Source organism: Contarinia nasturtii, unplaced genomic scaffold (assembly GCF_009176525.2).
Source record: "Contarinia nasturtii isolate CC-2019 unplaced genomic scaffold, AAFC_CNas_1.1 Cnas_scaffold_630, whole genome shotgun sequence".
Taxonomy (NCBI): Eukaryota; Metazoa; Arthropoda; class Insecta; order Diptera; family Cecidomyiidae; genus Contarinia; species Contarinia nasturtii.
Genome location: NW_022197981.1, coordinates 1,347,817 through 1,373,109, shown reverse-complemented (window position 1 = coordinate 1,373,109; position 25,293 = coordinate 1,347,817). Strand labels below are relative to the sequence as shown.

The 25,293-nt window shown below is 34.4% G+C and overlaps 2 protein-coding genes across 2 annotated transcripts in view; one reads left to right on the top strand and one right to left on the bottom strand.

The window, feature by feature from the left end:
- LOC116340022 (semaphorin-1A) overlaps positions 1-25,293 on the bottom strand; it is a 108,314-nt gene that overhangs the window by 41,661 nt on the left and 41,360 nt on the right. The window lies entirely within an intron of this gene.
- LOC116340023 (esterase B1-like) lies at positions 11,059-13,750 on the top strand. Its single transcript, XM_031766158.1, has 9 exons — positions 11,059-11,423; positions 11,506-11,635; positions 11,713-12,006; positions 12,134-12,415; positions 12,488-12,588; positions 12,653-12,772; positions 12,835-13,013; positions 13,076-13,282; positions 13,353-13,750. Exons 1-9 carry the CDS (start codon positions 11,226-11,228, stop codon positions 13,627-13,629), a joined length of 1,788 nt encoding a protein of 595 aa, XP_031622018.1. The 5' UTR covers positions 11,059-11,225; the 3' UTR covers positions 13,630-13,750.

Sequence of the window (25,293 nt, the reverse complement as noted above, 5' to 3'; positions counted from 1 at the left end):
CGTCATTTCATTTTCTTTAAGTCTAATAAAAATGTTTTTATAGAAAATGTGCTATCAAAAGAGCGGAAAACGTGCTGTTGAATTTGCACGTTTCAAACAATTGACGAAACTCTAAACAAAAAATGAAATGGAACTGATGATGATATAATGTTGAAAAGTATAAACCAACTGCAGCGAAAAGGTGTTAGCGAAACAAAAGTCAATCTCAATCTCTATGTATGTTTACAAACGAGCTGAAATGTATGGAATAAAAAAGAAGACGAAGAAGAGAACAAAATATCGGCGAGTGACTTTTGTTTGGGAAAAATGGTAGATAGATATGAAAACAAAGAACAAGAATGAATTTTATATAATGAGAAGTATCCAGCAGTCAGTGGATGAATTGACAGACGAAACGAAGAAAACTAAAAGTCAAAGTAGAAAGAAAAAAAACTGTTTGGTCACAACAATGATGACGATGATGATGTTGTCGAACAACAAAACGATGACTTCTTTAAATCTATGATCGGTTTTCATACATATACGCGTACTCTCTGTATCGTTTGTATGTTTACAGAACCGAGAACTTGTGTTTCGCCTCTCGGACCCAAAGCACACTCGGTTTTTTGGTTTATTCCAATCCATTGAACATTGTTTATTTATTTCGACTTTTGTTGTTGTTGTTGTTTAGGTTTCAGTATTTACAGGGGGAGGGGAAAGTTTCCGACCTGACACATAAAGACACATAGTATTTTTAAATGAATGCATTTATTATTCAAAGTGGTCTCCCTTAACACGAATTACACTTTCATAACGATGCTTCAATGCTTTAATTCCTCCTTCAAACCATGCGGCGTCTTTGTCCTCCCAAACGTTGAAAATATCGGTAGATATCTCTTCACCGGACTCATATTGCTTCCCCTTGAGGTATCTTTCAGTATTTGGAAACAGGAAATAGTCGCTGGGGGCCAGGTCTGGTGAATACGGTGGATGGTGAAGTTGTTCAAACCCACACTCCTTGATGGCAGCTCTTGCAAGCAATGATTTGTGAGATGGTGCGTTGTCATGCAGAAGAAGAACTTTTCGAGTGAGCAAACCAGGGCGTTTTTCTCTAATGGCTTTGCGCAATCTATGCATCTGTTGAGCATAATAATAGCCCGTGACTGTGGTGTTCTTTGGAAGGAATTCAACCAATAGTATGCCTTTGGAATCCCAGAATACAGATGCCATTACTTTGCTTGTAGTAATTTGTTTGCGTGGCACTTTTGATGCTGGTTCACCACGTTTATGCCACTCCATCGTTTGTGATTTGAGCAATGGATTATAGTAGTGAATCCAGGTTTCATCACCAGTCACGATTCGATCAAATGTATCCTCTTCATTCCATTCCAACAACTCGAGAAACTCATGTGCGGCAGCAATTCGTTCTTCTTTCTGAGCTCTGTTCAAAGTTCTTGGAATCCATCGTGAGCAGACCTTTTTCATATGCAATTTTTCATGAAGTATGGTGAAAATACTTCTCTCTGAGATGTCAAACATTGCCGCCAACACTTTCTTGCTCATCCGAGGATTTTCATGCACGAGGTGGTCAATTTTTTCCACCACATCTGGAGCAGTTGCTTCAATTGGTCGACCAGAACGAGAATCATCCTCCAACGATTCTCTGCCCCACTTGAATTGCTTTGACCAGTCTTTGACCGTGGTATACGACGGAGCAAGGTCACCATAAACAGCCCGCAAGCGATCATTGATATCTTTTGGTGCTACACCTTCTTTTGTGAGAAACTTTATAACCGCACGATATTCGATTTTATCCATTTTTTTAAAAATCTCGAGGTTACTTGGTACACAATGCTAGAGAAAACAATCGATGACAGATATCAACTCAATTTTTTTTCTAAAATACTAGTGACAGTTGGTACGTCAAATACATCACAAGAACAATTTGTAACTAGCGCTCTCTATATGTCAGGTCGGAAACTTTCCCCTCCCCCTGTATATGCCTATGTTCATCCATTGCTCGCTCACTCACTTCGTCGGCTCAGTAATGGCTCTCTTTTGTTCTGAACTCTTGCCATTTTTATCTGCACAAACTTTATGACCATTTTGCTCAATATCTCCATTTTCAAATTGCATTAATATATTTAAGCAGAGTAAAAAAAAAAACCTTACATCTCTTTTCGATGATGAAGAAGGAACAGAAGAAAACCACCACGCCACGATGTGATTAATCACATATATACGAGTGTTTTTGCACACAACATTAATGGAGTTTGGATGGATTGAGTAAAAAGAATAAAAGAAACGAAGCTTTGAGCGCCTAAATGAAATACATACAATTTGCAAATGTGAATGATTTAGTTGCTGTATGTATTTGTAAAGCCCGTTTGGATGTGGTCATGCTCATGAAGTAAATAATCGAACAATAGGACTTACAATAAATAATCACAATAGTTAATATTCTTGACTTTAATACATTTTCTCCATTTTTTTTGTGCTACGATTTTTTTCGTGCTTGTTTGCAATGCCACATTTCGTTTTTTTCGGGTTTACGCCATACAAATCTTATGCTTTGAACCACTGTATGTTCGATGTTTGCGCAATACTAGCAGAGCAATCGTAATTTTCAACCAGCAAATCATGTATTTTGGCGGTATGTATATTGTCCATTTTCACTCTATTCACCATTTTCAACACATCATTAAATTTAATAATCAGAATTTAAGTCCATCTTTTGCTGCTATTTAAAAATCACTTTTAACAGAGTGATATGTGAAATGTGTGTGCCATTGGTCGTTTTACGGTTGCGGGTGCGCGTGTTCACCAGGGCTATTAAAAATTGAGCCGAAGCAGAAAGAAAGAGAAAGAGTGCTGAAAGAATAAGAAATGAAATTTAAAGTGAAATATAAAAGAAGAAATATGAATACAATTTTACGCATTGAAAGTTCGCGAACTGGAAACAATTTTTTATGAACGTGAACGAGAAAAGAATACAATAACATTTACGGCTTAGACTTACACCGGTGCTTGATTTAACTGGTGCTCGTATCCAAAACAAAACAAAAACTTTATATTTTTGTTAATTTTTTTCTTCATATTGATTCTCTCATGTTGTTGATGCGGTTTTTTTTCCGTTGCTAGCTTTTCTTTTGATTACTGGCACATTCGTGTGAATGTATGATTTCTGAATACACAATACACACATGTTCTTCTTTGTTTCCCAAATGAAATAAGAAACACGAATACAGGGTATATACCATTTGCATAAACAACACAGCCAAAATGATTGCAAGCTCCCTCTCTTTTTTCTCTTTTACTCCATGCATTTATTGTACATATATTTTTGCACCACCTTGAAAATAAAGTAGCGACAACAGCAACCGAGTCAGAGTATTTGAGCCATTTGAATGCGCGCAAATGCTAAATTACAGAATTGAACCAAGAAACCAAAACATATGCCCCGATAAATTACGAACTTAAAATAAATAAATAAAAAAAACCATACACATACATAAAAAAAAATTCACAATTGCTTTGCTAGTCGCGTAATAGAAGGTTATGCTGAAACAGCACATACGCCATTTTTCCACATATGTTTAGATGCTGAGACAATCGCTTTGACCGCACGGGATATGCTACTATTGTGTATGGTAAGTGCTTGGCTTGATTACTGCGACTGTTTTGATGACGAAATTGTGATTGCAATTGGATTTTAATGCCAATTTTCAATTGGACATTGTTATTTTACTTCTTTTTAACTCAAGCTTTTTCAACCGTATGCATTTTCAATTCAATATCGTCGGTCCGGCTAAGAAAAGAAAAGGTCGACGTGAGTTTGATATTTTTTTGAAAAAGAAAAAAATTGAATGAATCATTTCGCAATTTCATTTGAATGTCGTCAAATTGTTTATATGTTTGTTTTCAGTTAGATAATCAAAACTTCGATTGTAATCGACTGATTAAATCAGGACAAAAGTTCATAAAAGTCGAGACACGGCGGGGTCGTTTGTTTTTCTTCATGCCGTTACTAACCAAACAAACGTATTGTTTGGATAAAAAAAAATGTCGCCGCTGTCATTATTATTTGAAACAACAACAAAAAATGATGTCATTCAACAACGGTCAGTTACTACTCCATAACAGCAATGCTGGAGTTAAAAAATAAAACAGAACGTTCATTAATTATATATGCATATATCGAAAATGCACGCAGTGCCACGCACTCGATCGAAACGTATGCATTTTGCATGTATTCACAACAAGCACACGCACCAACTATAGTACGGCTGAAAATTACGCCAAGATGTAGAAAAGAAAATACTACATACTCCGGACAATCTATGGAACGTATTGTAATTATTTTACTCGCGTTTTTTTTCCTTTATTTTGTTCAAAGCCCATAATGAGCCGAAACACATCTGCTGCTCTGGTGAACCCATGTGAACAATTAAAGTATGTTAATTGATGCTATGCACGGCCATCACATATACATATATTCATTTCAAATAATGTACGGTTGAAAATGAAGAGAAGATGAAAAATATGAACGCGACGTTTTGTACAAAAGTTAAAATGAAAACAACACTCCATGCGGCTCCAGTTGCTCAAAAACAAATTAGCCCATTCAAAGCATCGGCAAACGCGCGCGTTTCGGTAATCTATAATATAATTAAACTTTCTGCTGCTGCTTTTTCGACCGATTTCATATATACGGAACGAAATTAAACAAGATAATTTTTATTTGAATTACTTTATTACTCCGTTCGGAACATGTGAGAATCTCTTGAATTCGAACCGATATCTCTCTTTCTCTCTATCTCCCTTTACCATTATTTTTACCCGAAAATGTGATATGACTCTTATCTGTTTTATTAGAGAAATGCTCACACGCTTGCTCGCTCACCATAACCATATATTTTTTTTTTGCCCCACGTCATTAGACTAATACAGTTTCTCTATTGAAGTGAATCAAAACAGGCTAGTTGGACGAAAAAAATTGAATGTTTTGTGCTGTTCAAGAAATTTCAAGTTGAGAAAAAAAAAAACACTTAGAAGAGGAATGAGTGAAAATTCATGGCTTCGCTATATCATGGGCAATCGAATGAATGAAAAATGAATTGGATGAGCTACATAAATGAATGAAAATGTGAATTTTAATATTAAATTGAGATGTGCGTCGTTCGTAAATTCTCATTTTTTATAATTCAAATTCATTCGTAGCTCTCTTTAGTCGAATGCACGTTGCACGGATTGCAACTGTGCCGTTGCGTTCTTAGATGTTGATCGACGGCGACATATCCCATCGGATCTGGATTAAGGAATAATATGTTCCCCATTCAATTCACGTATTTATTATTATTATCATCATCATCGTCGGCGTTGTTGTTGTTGTCGTCGTTTTCGTCGTCATTCCTTTTGATTACATGCTTGCTTTACTATGCTTTTGCTTTACGTATGTGAATGGATCACTTAATGCGTTTGAAAACTTCAATTGAACCTTTAATTTAATCAAACGAAAGATACGGAACAACGACGTCTTATTGCATTCAAATTGCTTTGACTTCTCTTTCTCTCGTTCTCTCCACTTTCATTTAATCTTCCACTCTGAATGGACACGAAATTAGTCAAGTGCGTTCTTTCAGTCATCAAAACGGTTTTTATTTTGTTCGATAATGAAAAGGCACGGTAGATGAACGAATGAAGTAAAAAAACCTTTTTGAAGAAAATGGAATTCTAATTTCAAATTTTCAATTTATAAGATTGAAGATATCGGCGAAAGCAAAAAAAAATATTAAAAGCCAAGCTAATAAATCTGCTTTTTAGGAGGCCTAATAAAATGTGTCGACATAGTAATCAGACAGTTTGACATGAACTCCTCGTTTACATCTCTCTCTCTCTCTCACTCTCTCACATAAGTGCTGATGACGATACGCGCAATATTCACAATAACATCTATCGAAGATTGAAAGCTTGTAACTTGTTACTCAATTATTTATGTCTCTTTTTTTCCTTCGCTTTAGGTTTGCCATACATCTGTGTGTTGCCTATTCGCATGCTGGTGCTCATTCGAAAATTCACCAGCATCAGCAGCAGTTCAACATACATGCAAAAGCAGACGGGGTTCAAGTTGTATGCCATTAAACTGGATCGAATAGTGTGTGTAATCAGATCCGATTACACCACATATTTTTTGTATACGATTACACCACACCACATCAATATCAACGAGTTAAATGAAACGAGCAAAGAATTAATATGCTGGCTCTCTGTCTCTCACAGCTATCAATTTATTCGGAATATGTGCGCTGTGAAGCCAGACACAGTGTAGAAAAATGAGCGGAAGATGTGCACTAGATACACTAGCCTAACAAAAGAGAGGAAAAAAAGACACCAAATCGATTCGAAATCCAAAAAAAATATGAAAACTATTTCTTCATTCAATGAACGTTTGGCTGAGCAAATGAACGCGCCCAAATACGCACAATTTGCACAATTTTCGCAATGGTCTAAATAAAAAATCTTTTACAGTTAAACATACGTTGATTCTTGAAATCAACCGCAAATTCACCGATTAATCTCTTTCATCGAGTCTGTGACTCGCTCTCTCGACACACAGCTCAGCTCATGAATAGATTAACGGGGCTAAATTTCAATTTACTAAAAAGAAACTTGTTTCGCGCTGCGCTCTATTGTCACTCGAAACCGAATCAACCAGCTCACACACACACACACACAGTCACACATGGAGACACAGACTAAACAGAACTTCGGGCTATTTGTACACATGAGATTGCTTTTATTGCTCTCTGGCATCACATCATTTTTGTTATCTCGAAAGCATTTAACGGACACACATTTATTTCAATATACACGGGTCTTTTGCATGACCACAAACAAATCGCTTTAGATCGTATGTTGTGTGAGAAACATTTCCTCACTGGACACATAGTTGCTCTGACGCAAATTACGCGACCACCGAAATATAGTATCTAAGATATCAGATTAGGTGGTTTGTTGACAATTGTAACAATAATTTTGGTTTCGTCTTGCTGCTACGCACACAAAACTTCATACATAACACGATGCTTGTGCAAAATGCACGATCTATAAATATAAAGCGAGAGACGAATTACTGCAAAGAAATAAAAAATAACAAGCGCACAAGAGAGAAAACTAAGAGTTATACAGAGAGTAAAACATTGCCTTGAGCGCCACTTGGATCATTTAATAAGCGTATTTTGTTTTTCAATAAAAAACTTACTTGCGCATTAATTTAACTCATTTCGCGCTTTATAATTTGTCGCAAGCGCGGCAACAAACAATTTCCCTGTTTGTTTTTATGAATGTTACAAATGGAGAAAAAAAATTACTTAGCAACAAATTTCCATACAGCCAAAGTCATCCAGTTTACTTTGCAGTTTCGTTCACATTTTTTGTTCGGTTTGCCATGAAACAAAAAAAATTACGTGATTTAACATTTTATTTTGAACGATTTTCAATTGGCTCGAAAGAGATAGAATGAATTTAAAAGGCTAGGAGTTTTGGAGCGTATTTTAAATGATTTTCATTTGTCATGCTTCTGGAATCGCATTTCAACGGTTCATTTAGTTCGTTCGGTGCCGACAGGCAATGAAATTAATGAAAATCGTTTAGATCATTCAATGGAATGTATTGAGCCGTTGTTTTTAAAACTAAAAACCACACACATTCATGAAAACAATGCACTTGAACAAGGGCCAAGCACTCAGTTTCTCTCTCACTCTTCATCTCTCTTTTTTTTGACGATTGAAATCAAACTTGGACGGAAAATTTTTTATTAACCGAACAATAGAGTAGAGTGAAAAGCCTAACAAGCCCAAAAAAACCTAAGCAATCGATTATAAAATGTGCAAACTGTACGTTCGAAATGGCAACTCAACCGATCAAACGATTAATGGGCATCAAATCACATTTAAAATGGTTTTGTTACAAATCAAATATTTGAGTCCGAAAAAATGATTAATTAGTACTTGTCGAATGTCGGTAATTTGGCATTGGTTTTTATTGTTCGATGCTGTTTTAAAAGGCTTGTCATTATCGCCCCAAAAATGGTGCGACCACAACAAAAAAAAAAGAGTTGGTAAACATATAAGTGTTACGAATTTCTTTCTCTTTATTCTCGGCTTCTTTTCTACATTCGTCATTCGTCATTCACATTGCATTATGCATTTTTCGGTTTTCTTTATGCATTGCAGTAGCATGCCTGTGCGAACTCTTATCAGTGATCAAAATTGACAAAAAGCCATTGGCCGTGAAATGATGCTGACGTCTCTTCTCTTTTGTAAATCGATCGAAAATTTATTCAATCTGAGTTTTATACGGTTCACATTTCACCGAAAAAGGGAGTGCTATACGCCATGGTGTCATATTTAGCTTGGTAATATTAATAAAAAAAAACTTATACGGTGACAACCGCCAACAAAAGATCCATTGGAACTGATCTCATTTCGCCTCTATAAGAGTGTTGATGCGGTGAAATGTGCGTATGCTCATTAAAAAATCACTGAAGCGCACATGAAAAAAAACACCAAACCGATTTTAGCACGTTGACGCTGGGATACAGGTCACATAATGCACGATAACGGACTCCAAATCGACCGAAACAAAACGCACATAAAAAATATACTCAACGCGCACAAATCAACAAAATTAACATCACCGAAGAAAAAAAACACATACTCCGAAAACTCCACTTGCAAAAAAGATCGGCAGTCAACAAAAAAAAAAAAATTCCCATTTCGATACATTGTCGCGTATATCTTTTCACTTGGATAACGGTATAATTACGATAGTTAGTGATATGTGTTTATGAAGTTTGCGCATTTGACCACAAACACACACGTGAGCGTACCGTGTGTACGTCACACACCGCGAAAAGAGTAAACGATGGATGAAGAGGAAAGCGCAAATATTTTGTTTGAAACATTTTTAAGTTACACCAAACATTCGACCAAATCATTGGTGTTATTATGATTGACGATTGTGAGTTTTTGTTGTCCCCTTTGATGAAATATTTGCGAAAATATACAGCGAATCAAAAAAAAAAAACACGAGAGACGTGTGCATGAACGCAAATTCAGTAAAAGAATTCAGAACATGATGATGAACCACGGAACAAAAACACGAAGAAAAAAAGATGCTCGATTGAAGAAGCAAAAAAAAAAAACACACGATTCAAAACGAAATTCAAAATAATTTTCAATTCCGAACGTAATAAAAAAAACCGGGCGCATATTGATGTGATGCGCAAAAGTGACCAAAACTCAAGTGACCAAAAACATAAAAATTCAATAGAGATCAGATCAGAGCGAAAGCAGTAAATCGAACGGTAACCGTATTTTTAGCTTTTTATGTTACTCTTTTTTTGGTTGGATTAGCTTGCAATATGCTATGGTTTCACATTTGGACAGAAAAAAAATTTTGTGAACCCGATTTGGAGAAGCGATGAATAGAGTGATGACCGTTTTTTTTTTCTCTTTTTGTTTTTTTATGGTCAATATACATCGAACTCCTTTTAATAGCTTAAATTGGCACAACAACAGTTTGAAGACTATTATTTTTATTTGGCGTCATGTCTGCGTTAAAATCATATTCCTTCTTTGGAAAATTTCCATATCGTCAACCGAATCTTGAGTTTTCTCGAATCATTCAAAAATGTCACTGGCAAAGGATCGAGTACTATCTGTCAAAATATTTCCCCCTATGCCAAGCGAAATTAATTCGATATACGGCGCTGATGTAAATGTCACTCTGTCATTTTACAATAATACTTTTTTGGCTTGACAATATATAAGCTCTTCATTTAAAATGCATACACATTCATAATTATTGAATCGTTGAAAAAAAAACATGTCATAAAATATTTTTCTAACATTTTTCATTAAAAAATTTATTAAAATTTTTTTTTTATAAAAAAATTAATTTGTTTATAAATTACAATAATTTCAACAAAAAATGTTTCATCGATTAAATAAGAATCCAATGTAAATAGTAATGACAATGCGACACCTACCGTAAAAATGCAAAAAGAAACTTAGTTGGTATCCATTGTAGCATTTTTGTCCACCATGACAGCATCTTCGTTTTACTTGACCAATCACAGAGAAGCAAAACGAAGATGCTGTTATGGCGGACCAAAATGTTACAATTCCAAATAAGTTTCCTTTTCTATTTTAACGGTAGGTGTCGCATTGGTATTACTTTTTACATTAGATTCTTGTTCAATCTATGAAAAAAAAAAAAATGAAATTAATGTTATTTTTAAACAAATAAATTTAAAATATAGAGAATTTTTATGATAAACGTAAGAAGAATATTTTATGATATGTTTCTTTTTTTTACTCGACCGTTCAAAAATTATGCATGTTGAATGAAGAGCTTATATATTGTCAAGCCAAAAAATGTATCATTGTGGAATGACATAGAGTGACATTTAAATCAGCGCCGTATATCGGATTTATTTCGCTTAGCAAAGGGGGAAACGTCGTACTCGCTCCTTTTATTCATTCATAGATACTGGAATGTTTCGTATTCCAGAATTTTTCTATCATTTTTTTTGGTTGAGTCCTCAAAAGCGTAAGCTACCGATTTAACGAGTACTTTGTTTACTTGCGACATACAACCACACAATTTTGTACGCGTAATTTTGTATATTTCTTGGTCCACAGACGTAAGCATTTTTGTTACAAGCCAATAAATTATTTATTTATGCAAAATTTTAAAGCAAAAATATTTATTTGTAAAAATTCTTTCAAAAATACCGTAAATACGTATATTCAAGTTGAATTTTGAACATTTGTTGATTAAATCTTCATCTCTTTGCGTATCTAATCTGTCGATAATATCAAATCGAATGCAATAATGAAAACAAGGAAAATTCAAATCATATACGTAATACGAACGTGATGACGATGGATGAGCAAGCTGTTTCAATAAATAACAAAACCGAAACAAAAATTACAAACGAAAAAATGAGTTGTAATAAGTTTACAGCAAAGAATTTACTTTATATTCAGTATAACAGATCAAGCATTTTTCTGATATATCAGATACTATAGTTACGATTCAAAATGTTGTGTATAAATTTCATCGTCGATACCGAATCGTCATTACTATAAAATAGATATTTGGATTGAAAAGGTTCATAATTATCGTAAAAATAGAAATATTCTCCTAAAAAAAGAGAATAACTGAATTTGGAACTTAAAATGTTGCAATTTGTCATATTACTTCTGTGTTCAACCGCATTTGTCCTAGTCAAGAGCGATACAGCACCGCCAACGGTTATAACAAGATCGGGTGAAATACGTGGTCAAATAAAAGAAACAATATGGGAGAAACGACCATTTGAAACATTTATTGGTATTCCATATGCCCAACCGCCTGTTGGTGATCTTCGATTCAAGGTTTGAAGCCGAACTGATCTCAAAAGTTTGATACTTTTGTTGAAAGTAACACGTTAACTTATGAATAAAATTAATTCCATAGGCACCTGAGCCAGTGAAACCGTGGCGTGAACCATTCAATGCTGTTACACCAAGTAAAATGTGCCCTCAAAATGCAAAAAATGTTACAGGTATGAGTGAAGACTGTTTGTATATGAGCATTCATGTTCCAGGTAAGATAATTGGTCAAATAATTTCACATCAATGCAAAAAAAAAAACTAATTAAATATCTGTCTGTTCATCATACAGTTGTAAATGGAACGCGCAAATTGGCGACTTTAGTTTTTTTCCACGGCGGGGGATATATTGCTGGAACGGCTGATAATCGATTCTTTGGTCCTGATTTTTTCGTCGAAAACGATGTGATTCTTGTGACTTTGAATTTTCGACTTGGTGTATTGGGTTTTATGTCATTGGGCTTACCCGAATATTCTGGTAATATGGGACTGAAAGATCAGCAACTTGCTATGAAATGGATTTACGAAAATATTGAAGCTTTTGGTGGTGATCGCTATAGAATTACTCTGGGCGGCCTTAGCGCAGTTAAGTACATCATTTAAGTTAAACAAAGTTAATTAACTCGTCAATTTTACGACCGATAGAATGCAGTTTGAATTAAAAGGACACTTTCGTCGCAATTTGAATGAGTAATTTTTGTCACACATTTTAGGCGGTCAATCAGTTGGGCACCATATGCTTAACAAGGAATCACAGCAATATTTCAACCAAATGCTGAGTGTGAGTGGAACACCAAATACAGTTCAAAACTATCAGAAGGGAGATCATCGATGTTTGGCGGAATTTTTTTACCGAAAATGTCATAATGGACATCAGCCACGGGGTGACGAAGATCTCATTCAATTCCTTAAAACCGTTGACATGGCCAAAATTATACTATTTACCAAAGACAGCGCCCGTGGATATTTATCACCGTGGAATCCAACTGTTGAATGTAATTTAAGAATTGGCATATTCGATACGTTGAAACTGATTCTTTCATAAAATCGTTTTTTTTTATTCACAGATTCAAATGCAAAACGTCCGTTCTTCCAAGACGATCCCATGCATTTACTACACAATACAGCCAGTTTGAATAAAAGCGCATATTTCACTTTTACCAAGGATGTAGGTTTCAAATGGTGTACTAATGAATGTCATTTGCTAATTTATCATTTTCTATTTCATACAGGAACATTTGTTCTATGCTAAAAATACAAATTATGGTACGCCAAGTGAGATAAAGAATTATTTAAACAATTTCTACATGTTTCTACCAATCTTTGGGTACAGTACATCGGTTGCAAAAAGGGTTCGTTAAAACTCACATCAAATGATGTTTCAATTATTACATTTGAATTAAAACATTTTCAGCCATACTTCAAATTATTAATGAATAAAGTTCGAAATTTCTACTTTGGTGCCACAACTACCGATGCTGAGCGCTTAAGACAACGAATCATTTTAGATTCCGATATTTACTGTATCTATCCTATTGAAAAATGGATGCAAGGACATATTGCTATTTCCAAGAAAAACACCTACTATCATCGGTTAGTATTGTAGAATCTATGCTTTGAAAAACTGAAATATTCAGAAATGTATTTGATGCCAGATTTTCAGTTCATACCAAAATAAATCCATATGATATGTTCCCCGGAACCGGTCACGCAGACGAGCAATGCTATTTATTCGCTTGCAGTAAATTCGCCGAATTATACGGGAAAATAAAATGTTATAAACATGCAAGTGAAGAAATGTCAGTCGCTTTCAAAGCCATGAATAATCTTCATAAATTGTTCTCAAACTTTATTAAATTCGGGTAATATACACACTTGCCAATAACATAAAAATTAAAAAAATGTTGTTAACATTTTCATCTCAAATAATAGTAATCCAAATAATCCGAATAAGAATACCGATTCCGTCAGAGATTTTCCACCGGCTCGTATGGATAAGCCGCATCGATTCTATATGGCCGATGTGACAAATGATGGAATATTTGTGGGAATTGCGCCAAATACACACCGAGTTAAATTTTTGGATTCTGTTGTTAGTGAAGTAAAAAAATTGGCTGAGTTGTACGGAGATGCACCGAAAAAAACTCCTATTCAACTTTTGTGCGATACATTGAATAGTGTTGAAGTACAAGTTCAAAGTCGCATTTAAAAGAAAACTTGCCCAAACATCGAATGGAAAATCATAGCACTTGCGTGCGATAAAAAGAAACGTTAAAACTGGAGTAAATGTATGAAATTCAAAATAAAGAAATCAACTCATTTAACTATCATTCGATTGTGGTTATTTTTCTTCAATTTTTTTTGTAGTTTTAGTTTGCTTTGAATGTAACATTGAACATTCCTACTTGGTTAGACTACGTATATTAGTATTGTTAAACATTTATCAATATCATCACTTCACTACGCAAATACATTTTTTAACATTCATTACATTTGTTCAACACAATATTAGTTTACTTAAAAAATTCTCAACTTTATATTCATAAAGTACGGCAACTTCTTTGGTGCTTTGTCGCTAAATAAGATTTCCCATTCATCCATTGATCATGAACAAGAATTCCATTTGAATGTTTTCTTTCGGTTCGACTTCAATTGAACGCAATTTTAAGCAATTTATTTCATGTGATAATTTACGCAAACAAATTCACAATATATGGTGTAAATTATGGCCAAAAGCACTCACAAAATTATCGTTTATGAAGTCAATGAATATTTCGGGCATTTTTTAGCTTTACAATATCGTATTTCATATGTTTTTTCATCTTGACGCAATATTTTTAAATATACTTCGATTGAAATTCTCGCAACTATGACGTGGCAAAAATAATGAAATTGTACAACTTTCATAAGAGAATGAAATATCTAGAAAAATAGGTACATAAGAGCTCATTTTTCTTTCAAACTTTGACCTTTTTCCTGCATATTGCGTTGCAATTTGTCACATTTCTTCGACCGTGTTGATTTATTCGAACGCGCTCACCTATGAATACGTGATGATGCAATGCGTTATTCAAATAATTCGAATCCATCTCTAGCATCGCCAGTTAATACAGCCGTAAGTAGGCATGTCATTAAAAAGATAATTTAAATCAACACCATTGACAGCTGTTATTGCATTTTGCATGACAAAATTATTAGTGTATCGCCAATCAAAATAACCTTTAATCCATCAATAGACAAACTCGTTTTCTTCTTTTTTCTATTTATTTTTTTTTAAACCATGTCATTGTTTCACGCCGTATTGTCATTTTTTTGTTCGTTTTCTTAACGATGATCAATTTTAAAATGGTATCTACGAATAGATAACTAAAAATCAAATGGTCACCGCTTTTTCATCGACAGAAACATCGTCAATTATTCGAAAACGAAGATTTATGCGATTTTTTGTGAAAAAAAAGAAACTTTTTTGAGGAAAGAAAAAAAAAACACCATTATAATTGAACCTTTGACTTCCAATAAGCGAAGCGCAAGCTTTCGACATACATAAAAGAGAGAAAAAAGAAATTTCTTTGATGGTGATTAATTGGCAGCGCATTTTTTCGGATATATATATATACATTTTAAAAGCTATAATTAATTGAATCATTACAATTTGATGCGCTTGTGAGAGATGGACATATCGCCTTAGTTCCAATACATTGGTATGATCATATGATTTAGCTCGATTTTTGGTCGAAACAATAAGAAATTTAGCATCGGCATCGAAACTATTCAAAAGTCCATTTGTGCAGCTCACATTAGCGAACATTTAGGTTACCGCATCGCTAACGAACAGATGCAACATTTGTTTCGTTTTTTTCCTCTTCTTTTTATTGTCTATTTGTACTCATCAATTTTTCCCAAGAGAGATGGGCGACATTATTTTCCACTCTATTGGCATTCATTACACTCGGATTGTGTCGGTCGATCACATAATCATAGAGTACTGGCCACAGAATATCTCTGTTGCAAATGCAAAAACAAAAAACGTTGTATATGAAGACACAATACAGGAAAAACAAAATAGAGACACGAAATTGGTTATGAAATAATATATGTGCGTGCGCCTCTATGATGTGATCATATTCGTCGTGTGATGGTGTGCCTTTTTTTTATATGGCCGAGTAAGCTCAGCGTTTTGTTTATATTTGTCGTTACAAACAGTCATGTCCAATGTGCGCAGAAAATATCACAATTTTGTCGGAGATTTCTCTCTATTTCATTGCTGTCTTATTCAACAGGAAGCGTCAATTTTAATGTTTGTTTAATATTTGTTTAGTTGATCTTTCTATCTACGGCCCCAAAACATTTCTATGAATGTCTATGTAACAACAGCAATTTGCACTCGAATGAATTGATGATGTGGACGGCTGTTTCATTTTCGATGAAAGAAGAAAGAGCCCATCGACCGCGTATTTGTTAATTATAATAAATGTTCAAGTATATTAAAAGAAATTACCGCATTCCCCTTACAACATTTGCTACTCACATACGATTTTCATGGCGCTATACAGACGACACCAAAGACAACGAACAATTCACATTCAATGAAATTTACGACAATCACTCAACGTCGAGAACATTAAACGATGATAATCGTAAACGCAATTTGTGAATAAAAAAATTGAGATGTTCGCATTTGCAATAAAAAATGAATCCTTTACAAATCTAACGAATCCAATTCAAAATAAATGATCATATAAATGATCGAAACTTTTTTCGATTTCAGTGGGAAATAAAGCGCGTGAGAGAGTGAGAAAGAAAGACAAAAAGACAAATCAAGCAAAATTTTAAACACTTTCCGTTAATTGATTGACGCCATTCGAATGAAAAGAAGAGAAAAAATACAAAAAAAAACATATCGAAATCGCATTTGGAGAAAGATAAAGAAAGACACGAAACTGGTTTTCGCAGTGTATTGATCAGTCATTAAAGCAAACCGGACATTTTTTTTACTTCGATCGATTCCCTGTGTTCTGATCGGCACGTAGTACTACACCGCACATGGAGGCAAGACACACGGAAAAAAGAAAGTTTTAAAACAAGCCCACCGCAGTTTCTTAGAAATTTCCCTTTTTTCCCGCTAAGCGCAAACCCAGCAGATACAACAGCCAGCGAAAAAAAAAAAGATTTTGTAGCAGTAGCACTACAAACGTAACAAAGAACTCGAAGTATCAATTATTATTTAGCAAAGTCCATGTGCGTTACGTGTTCGCACATTGTTTTTACATGCTTCGTTAATAATCACTGAACTCGTAAATTGCGCGTACATCACTGAACGCGGAATAGCAGCAATAACGAAAAAACCCAATCAGAATTGGAGTTATGAATGGGAAATTCAAACAATTCGCATTCAGATTATTTCTCAGGCCGCCTTTCAAGTTGCCAGAGACGAAGTTCGAAACAAAAAAAAAATCAACAACTATGTATTATGCATTGCATTCAGTTGTAATTATTGTTTTTGTGTGAATTAAATTGTTTTGCGAATTTTTTTCTCTCTCTCTCTCTCTTTCAAATGTAAATGGCTGTTGATGACTAATGCACCATTGAACGATAATGATGAGGCGTATGGTTCTACTACGATGAATTTGTAGCGGTGAATGCGTCATCGCCACTTTGCACAAACAAGTGCAAATTCTTTGTGTATTTCTTCTGAAGACAGAACAAAAAAAAATTACACTCATTGTCCAGTTCAACAATGAGCAGTTGTGCGCGACCCACATGAGAATGTATGGCAATGGAACAACCATATCTATCTGCCATTTTTTATCATCACATTTACTTCAATATTTCTTTCGAGTTTTTTTTATTTTATTTTTTTGTTTCTTCGCCATTTTCTATTGTACCATATCTACTTTCGTTCCGATTTATAATAAATCTTTCTAAATTTTATCTTGAGTCATTGTTTATCGCGAAAATGCAGTGTATTTTGTGACAAGAAAATGGACGATAGCAAAAATGATTCAAGTTTTCATAATCGCAAATATTTCGTGTTTCGTCTCTCTCTCTCTCTCTCTCTCTCTGTGTGTGTGTGTGTGTGCGTGTTTCTCAAATGTTTCAAGTCAAGGTTTTCGATCTATTCAGAGCACAAAGTAATTGCAACGGAAATCGCCCTCCAAAATATACACACAAAGCATGCCAAACTAGAAAACCTAGCGAAAATCGATTCCACTTGTAGAAAATTAGCGATAGAGAAAAAAAATATATGCTCCATGTGATTATGTTATTATATTATGTGTTTGCTCACGTAATCTTACATGTGTATGTATATTTCAAAGCCTTATAGATTTGATGTATGGTTTTGTGTTGCTGTTTTATTATTATGTTGTTATTTTTTTTATCGGTTCGTTGCTCACTTTTGGTGTGCGGTTGTGCGATATAATATCAGTTACGTGCAAGAATCAAAGTTCTGTTGATTTGCTTCGTTCAATCGACCATCTATTTTTTTATCGCATTCACTCTCCACACACGTTTTGTACGATGCACCATTGAATATGCATGTTTTCGTGTTTTTTTTTCTGTACTTTCATACGAAAGTATTCACACACATAAACATCGTCTTACATCTAATTTTATTGCACATATTTAAAGTAATCAAAAGCCAATGCAATTCAAAGGCAATCGAGAGGAGAAAAAAACAACGATCTTAAATGAAAATATAAGTGGAAAATTGTTTCGAGGCTGAGCTCGATGACTTTGTGGCCAAAAATTATTGCATTTATGTGAGCGTTGCTTTTTTCACTCTCTATGTCTCTCTTTCTCTCTCTCTCTCTCTCTCTCTCTCTCTCTCTGTCGCGATATAACAGAACAGCATTGGTCGCTACATGCTACTAGTATTTTTTGTCTGAAAATGATTTATTAAATGACTCCAAATGACCGTTAAAAAAGCATGAAATGCAAGAGAGAGTGAGCTCAAGAGATTGCTATGGTTAAATAAAGCCGAAAATTATTACGGTCTGAGCATGGACAATGTTTTGCGAATCTCGATGATTTTTCCTGCTTTCGAAAGCCAAACAAGAAGAAAAAAATCGAGACAAACACTGTATTGCAATCATTTCAACACTTGATGGCAATTCGTGCATTTTTGTCATATTAGTTTTGTTGTTGTTGCTGTTGTCCGTGTGCGGTCAGGTGTTAGACCATTTGATTCGTTTGATCATGGAACGTTGAAGAGGTTGGAAAAAAGCGTTTTAAACATGCTCTATGTGTGATTAAATCCATGTTCAATTACCCATTCAAATGTGCACGCGCGTGCATTAACGACGGTTTTTCACGCATTTTTTTGTTTTTGTTTTTTCGCTTCGCTTAATTCATTCTTTTACTTTGCTCAATAACATCAGCAATCTTCGATCGCAGTCACATCGAGAGACTGCAATTAATGAAGTTATACTCATAACTTTTGATTTATTTATTGGTCGTTGGTCAATCCAATTCCCAACAGAGCTTTAAAATGAGCGCGAGTGCGTACACGTAAATTTATGCGTTTCATTCGAAATATTTGCGCATAAATTCAAACAAGAAGCAACATCAACCATCGAAGCAACAAAAACGAAATACATATCAAATCAATAAATGCGAACACGCGACATACATGCTGTTCAAAATCAGCCAATATATTTGCTTCGGTCACTTTAATTAATTAAATTACGAGTGAAATTAACATTTTGCGTTGTGCGTACTTTTTTTTCTATCCGTTTCACAAAAATGGTAGAAACAGCTGTATTACATAACATTTCAAAAATGTTTGAATTTTACAATGTTTTTTAACTGTTGTTTGTACAAAAGACGAAAAAAAGGAAACAGGAATTTTGTATAATTTTAAATTCAATTTTCTTGCTAGTAAAGAACGACAGTTAATTAACGATCATTTTCGGTGTGTATTACATGATTTAAAATAAAAACGAATTGGTGATGATTTTGCGCTCTCTCTCTCTCCTCTCTCTGTGTGTCCATGTTGGACATTCAACCAAACTGAGATTCATAAATTAACGCTTGTCACTTTTGTTATGGCGATCATTTAATTGCAATGTCCGCAAACGTGTGTACTTGTGCATTTATTTAGTAAGAAATAGAGAAAGAGACTCTGAACGAGATCACATAAAAAGATCTCTCAAGAATAATGACGCAAAATACGAAGAATGAAGCGAGATTGACTCGTTGGCGGTCAATGCGTGCATACCAATGCATATTAATCGAAAACACCACATAGATGTTATGCCTATATTTACATCAAGTAGGTGCAAATCATCGCCGCACACACACACATAAATGATAAAGTCGCAGCAGCCTCTTGGGTGAGCAGCACGCACTTCAAAACAATTGTAAATGTTGAATTAATTACAACAATGTTAATATCATTTTGTTGGTATTTTTCACCATGATCAAGATTGCCCCGACCATTTACATGAAATACTCTCGATTATTTACATCGATATTGTTTTTCAAGAGTTCTCTGTTTTTCTCTTTCAATAAGCATTATCTGGGCTATCTAGTCTTCACTGAATATGTGCAGCAGTAATTACATTGTGGTTGTGTCTGATTGAGAACCACAATTTTGTGTAGCTGGTTAGTTTGAATCACATTGCATTAGTTTGAAAACAAAAATGGCCCGGCGCAATTCAAAGTTTGAAGACTAAGCAGTGCGATTAAATCACACCGCAAGTGATTCATGACCGAGTACAATGCAGAGATTTTTTTTATCATATATAAAAAAGAGACTGCAAGTCTCGCACGTTTAATTCGATGAGAAAAATTTACTTAATAGAGATTCAACTATAATGCTTTAAGTGATTTAAGCGTTTAAATAAAATTCAATCATTGATCATAGAACGATTCGTTTAATATGCTTGTATTACTGTTGATTTTCTTTGTTAGTTTTTTTGTTTCTTTCATCTTTATCGTCATCGCCACCACCGTGCACCATCAGATTGAAAAAGATGAACAATCTCTATGAAAATTCGAGAGAGAGAGAGAGAGAGAGAGAAAAACCACGTTGATTGTGTGTTTCTGGGTGAGCGTTGTGGTTTCGTTTATTCTATATGCTTGTATGCAATTTACTTTTAATGACAAAGCTGACTGCGACTGTATTTAAATATGGTATTCACTTGCACATAAAAATACTTTGTCTAATGAAATGCACGAATGATAGAAGCAAGAAACGAATAACTCAAGTTGCATCCTTAATTGATCGTCAAACATCGAAGAGCTATGTTCTACATTGCTCACAGGTATATATTTAGATGAGATTTCCCATTGCCTTTGTTCATTGTGTAATTAACATTCTTCGTTCGATTTAATTTGCGATTCGTAAACAGGTGAGTATTTACACATCGTAGTCGTTGAATATATACATTTATATTCGAAGGGATTGCAAGTGATATTATACAAAAGGAGCGGCAAAGTCAATGCTAATAACAACAACAACAACAACAACAACGAAAAAAACCGATGGCTCATCTAATTAGTTGAAAGGAATTTAATCGGCGACCCAATGGCTTATAAATCCTTCATTGCAACCGTCGCCACCGCCACCGCCACTGACGATGTGGCCACAAGTATGTATCAAGTTCGATTCAGTGCAAAGTCGTGTTGATAACAATTGACGACTCATTTCGAATGCAATGACGCTTGATGATGATGAACAAAGCACGATGCATTTGTGCGCTGTTTGTCACATCAACAATTGTCAAACACAAAAAAAAATGAATCGCATTGTTGAATAGCGGTGAGGTTCAGTCGCGATTTATTGTTGTCAAAGCAAATGCATGATCAGTGTCACGATTCTTTTTGTTGTTGTTGTTTTTTTTTTTATTGCACTTCAATCGATGATTGCAACTGCTGCTGCAGTATAAAAATCAATCGAACCTAGCCCCACATGAATCATGAGATGATGATATCGATTTGCACATGCACAACAAGACCGTTTAAGTCGAAAAAGTGCAATAAACAGATGAGATTGTGCACACACCAATTGCATCAGCGCAAAAACCAATGTTAGCGAATGATAATAACAAACAAAATGAAGTTGAGAGAAACAGCATCAGCAACAGCATCAACAATATAGAAGAAAAAAAAAACCTGAGCATAAATTAAACCTTTTTATTTGATTACATTCAATTTAATAATGGTCATTGGTTGATTTGAGCGCGAAGCCACTTGGCTTCTCATCAATTGTATATTGCACACGGTATTTTCATGCGATTGCGCGACCGTTGGTTTTTTTTCTTCATCTTTTTTCATCATCATCTCTCTTCTTTTTCTTGGTTTATTTCGTTTCGAAGTTAGAAAAATTCGCGCAAGGCGATTATTAAATCGGTTCGAATGGGCATCATCGCCAATTGATTACGTGTTGAATGTATTGACTTCATACATAAATATGCGAGTTTTGTTTTTTGCTTTATTCAGCCTTTTAAAATGATTCAATCATCATCGAATCAGTAGTCACAGTTTAAATTAATATTATTGTCAGTGATGAGATGGGCATATGTATGTGTTCTCATTTTTATCACACATTGAGCACTTTTCACTTCAAAAGAAGAGAGAAAAAAGCACAACTAAATGGTTTGTGCCACACCTCAGACAACCACTTCACAACTGTACTCAATTTTTATTATTTCAAATCGTATTATGTATCTCTGTTTCGAATTAAAAGTATTGGTCAATGCGGGAAAAGTACAGTGATCTCGTTTAATGTGCATGTGTGTGTGCTCAACATCAGGTAAATTGCATTTTAAATGAAAGAGCCGTGTGTAATTTGCCATATTTTCAATGCCTCACCTTACTAAATCAACGGTTTATTTTTATTTTATTTCAAACTGTCGAATCGGTCCGTTGCACCTCGTGTAACTTATATTTTTGCAAATACTACTATCCGCCATATATGTTGCGGCAAGAATACGAATTACATACGAATGAAAATAAAATTCTGTTGTGGTTGTTGTTGTTTTTTTTTTTTGTCATTCGTTCAATGGAAGGAGAGTGATCGATTTTTCAATCAATGCACGTCCACTTCACCTGTTTTGTGCCGTTCATCAGGTTTCTACACAAAATCGAAAACATTGTCTATTGTCGTGATTGATGTATTTTAACAATCGCCGCGCGAGCACATCCACACATCCCAATCATGTGATGAGTACTTTTGACAACGTTTTCTATTCAAACGAACAATTGAAAAACTCGTTTCATTCCAATGGAATTCATCACATTTTCCCCCTCGACCAAAGACGATAGATCTTCTTCATTCAGTTGTGTGTTCTCTCTTTTGTATGATAAGAAAGGAACCTGTCCAAATCGAACGATCTAAATATATACACATGCGTGCCCGTGCTCGTTCGCACTCTTTTTTTGTTCAATGGATGCACCATTCTGAAAAAAAATAACGTCATAGCGTGAGCGTGTTCGCATTTAGAATGCTAATATCTTCATTCTATCTGTTCGTTCGCTCTCTATTCAATTTCTTGTTGTTTTGTGTGGCTTTTTTTTATCATTGTTTAGTTTGGCATTGTGTAATTGTATTCTTTATTAACAATCCAAAACCAAATACAATTTTTTATTTAGTTCGAAGGTCTCTTCTATTCACATTTTTGAAATAATGCGCGTGCTCTCTGTTTGGAATCAAACATGCTGATTCAAATAAGGTAGAATCGAATGGAATGCAAAGCATCTGATGATAAAAATATTAAATGGGCTGTTAATGTTTGAATAAAGAGAAATACCTTTACGATTAGAATGCGATACAAAAGAACCGATTTAAAACAATAAATCGAAACAAATGCACCGTATGCCGCAAAGAGATATATATCGAATACATTGAACCGAACCACTTAAATGATTATTTAGGTATATCGTTAAGTAGAAAAGAAAACCGACTGTTTTCATTAAGATCCTATTTTTATATCTCAATATGAACAATTTATTTATATTTATTCATTGCATGTTGCATAATCGCAATTGGCTGACTGACGGGCTTTTGAGTCAGCTTGTAAATTCGATGACGACGAATTTGTTTTGGAATAAACAAAATCGAATGGCGATCAACTTATATATACGAATATGTTGCTTCAATTTTGGTTTTCTTGAAAAAATTTTTTATTACGAAATCGTTCACAAACGGTTTACAAACAGGAAAATTGTTGCAAATGTTAACAATAAATACATTTGACTTTAATTGGAATAATCAAATATGCTTTGGTCGTGTATTTATGCGATTTGAAAGAGAGAAAGAGCGATTCGCATAAAGGCATTGCGAGAGATAGAGAGCGAAAAAGATTGTGGCACACAAGTTTGTCCAAATAAAATCATTTCAGTAAATAAACTTGAATGAAAATTCATCGAATTGAATGAATGACTAACCAGCGATAGAGCTGGTTGTCAGTTGCAAAATTGATGGACCATTTGACAGCTTTTGATTTAGTATGTGTGTGCGATTTCATGCCATTTTTCTCTCTCTCTCTCGCTCTATCTGTGTTTTCAAATCAGGTTTTGCGATTCTAAATCTCGTGGTAATTGCACATTTTGTATATTCGCCACCAAAAATTCTCGACAACCAGTTCTAGGCTAAAAACGTCAATCATATCCATTTGCCGAATGGCAAAAAGAACGATCCGAGAATTAAAAAAAAAAAACAATATTCAAACCATTTAAGATCAATTACATTTCGAAGCGCGTATTAAACGGTAAAATATAATTCTATAAAGAAGAAGAAAAAATCATATTGTTTTTGATTGAATTGAAGCATTGGCGATGTCGGTATACATAATTGATTAATTGACAGACAGTAGGCATGGTTGTTGTGGCAGTTAAATCACGCACAAAAGAGATTCAAAGCAACAACAACAACAAGAAATGAAACCAACCAGTGGAATCACAAACAATCAAATTCTTAAGAACGATGACATACAAGTGATGTTTGGAATGTAATGAGCTAAATTGAATTCATATCATTTTTAAATTGGCATTGTCATATGAAGCATTCGTAATGGACGTTTTGTTTTTTAAATTTCTATTTCGTTCACTCGTGTCCAATCTGAATAAAAAAACAGCAAGAGATACAAAGGCGAATTCAAAATAGGTAGTACTCGGTCGGAATTTCGATAACCGATGTTCATTCGACCATTACAACAATAACAAAAACAAATTTTAACGCTTACAAAATGTCAAGTGTATTTGCTACTTTGTTGATGGAATATCAAAATGTGACTGACAACATGCGAAGTGAAAGAAATAAACACACAACATTCGATACGAAGTGAAGAAAATAAAGAGGAAAAAACCTCAACGAAAACGAGATACATACACATTAACATTGTAATAAAAGTCTTTTTCTTTTAAGTTAAAAATGGATCGCGGATAATAAACAATTATACAAATACGCGTGAGGCATAATCATCGGTTCAATTGAATCGAATATATGCAAAAACCGATTTGAATTCAATAGGCAAACATTTAATGATTGCAGAGAGAGAGAGAGAGGAGCACCGAAAATAGAAGAGATTTGTTGAAGCTTTCATGTCCGCAGGTTTTTTTTCTTTCACTTGCTGGTTGTGGATTTTTTTTCATCTCATGATCAGTATTTAGCGTTATGAATATGCACACACATCATTCATTTCGTGTGTCAAAATCTCTGCATGATCATCGGTAGGTTTGTTTTAATCCGATAACAATTTTTAAGCATTATAAATTGATTGACCTTTTTCAAGACTAAAGAGATTCAGTTTTTTTGCGCGAAGAAATCTGAATATTCGAGGACTTTTTTTCGAGTTCACACAATTTTTGATCAAATTTATCAATCGGAAAAGCAATCAAATGTCAAATGGATTCTGGTAAAAGAATGATT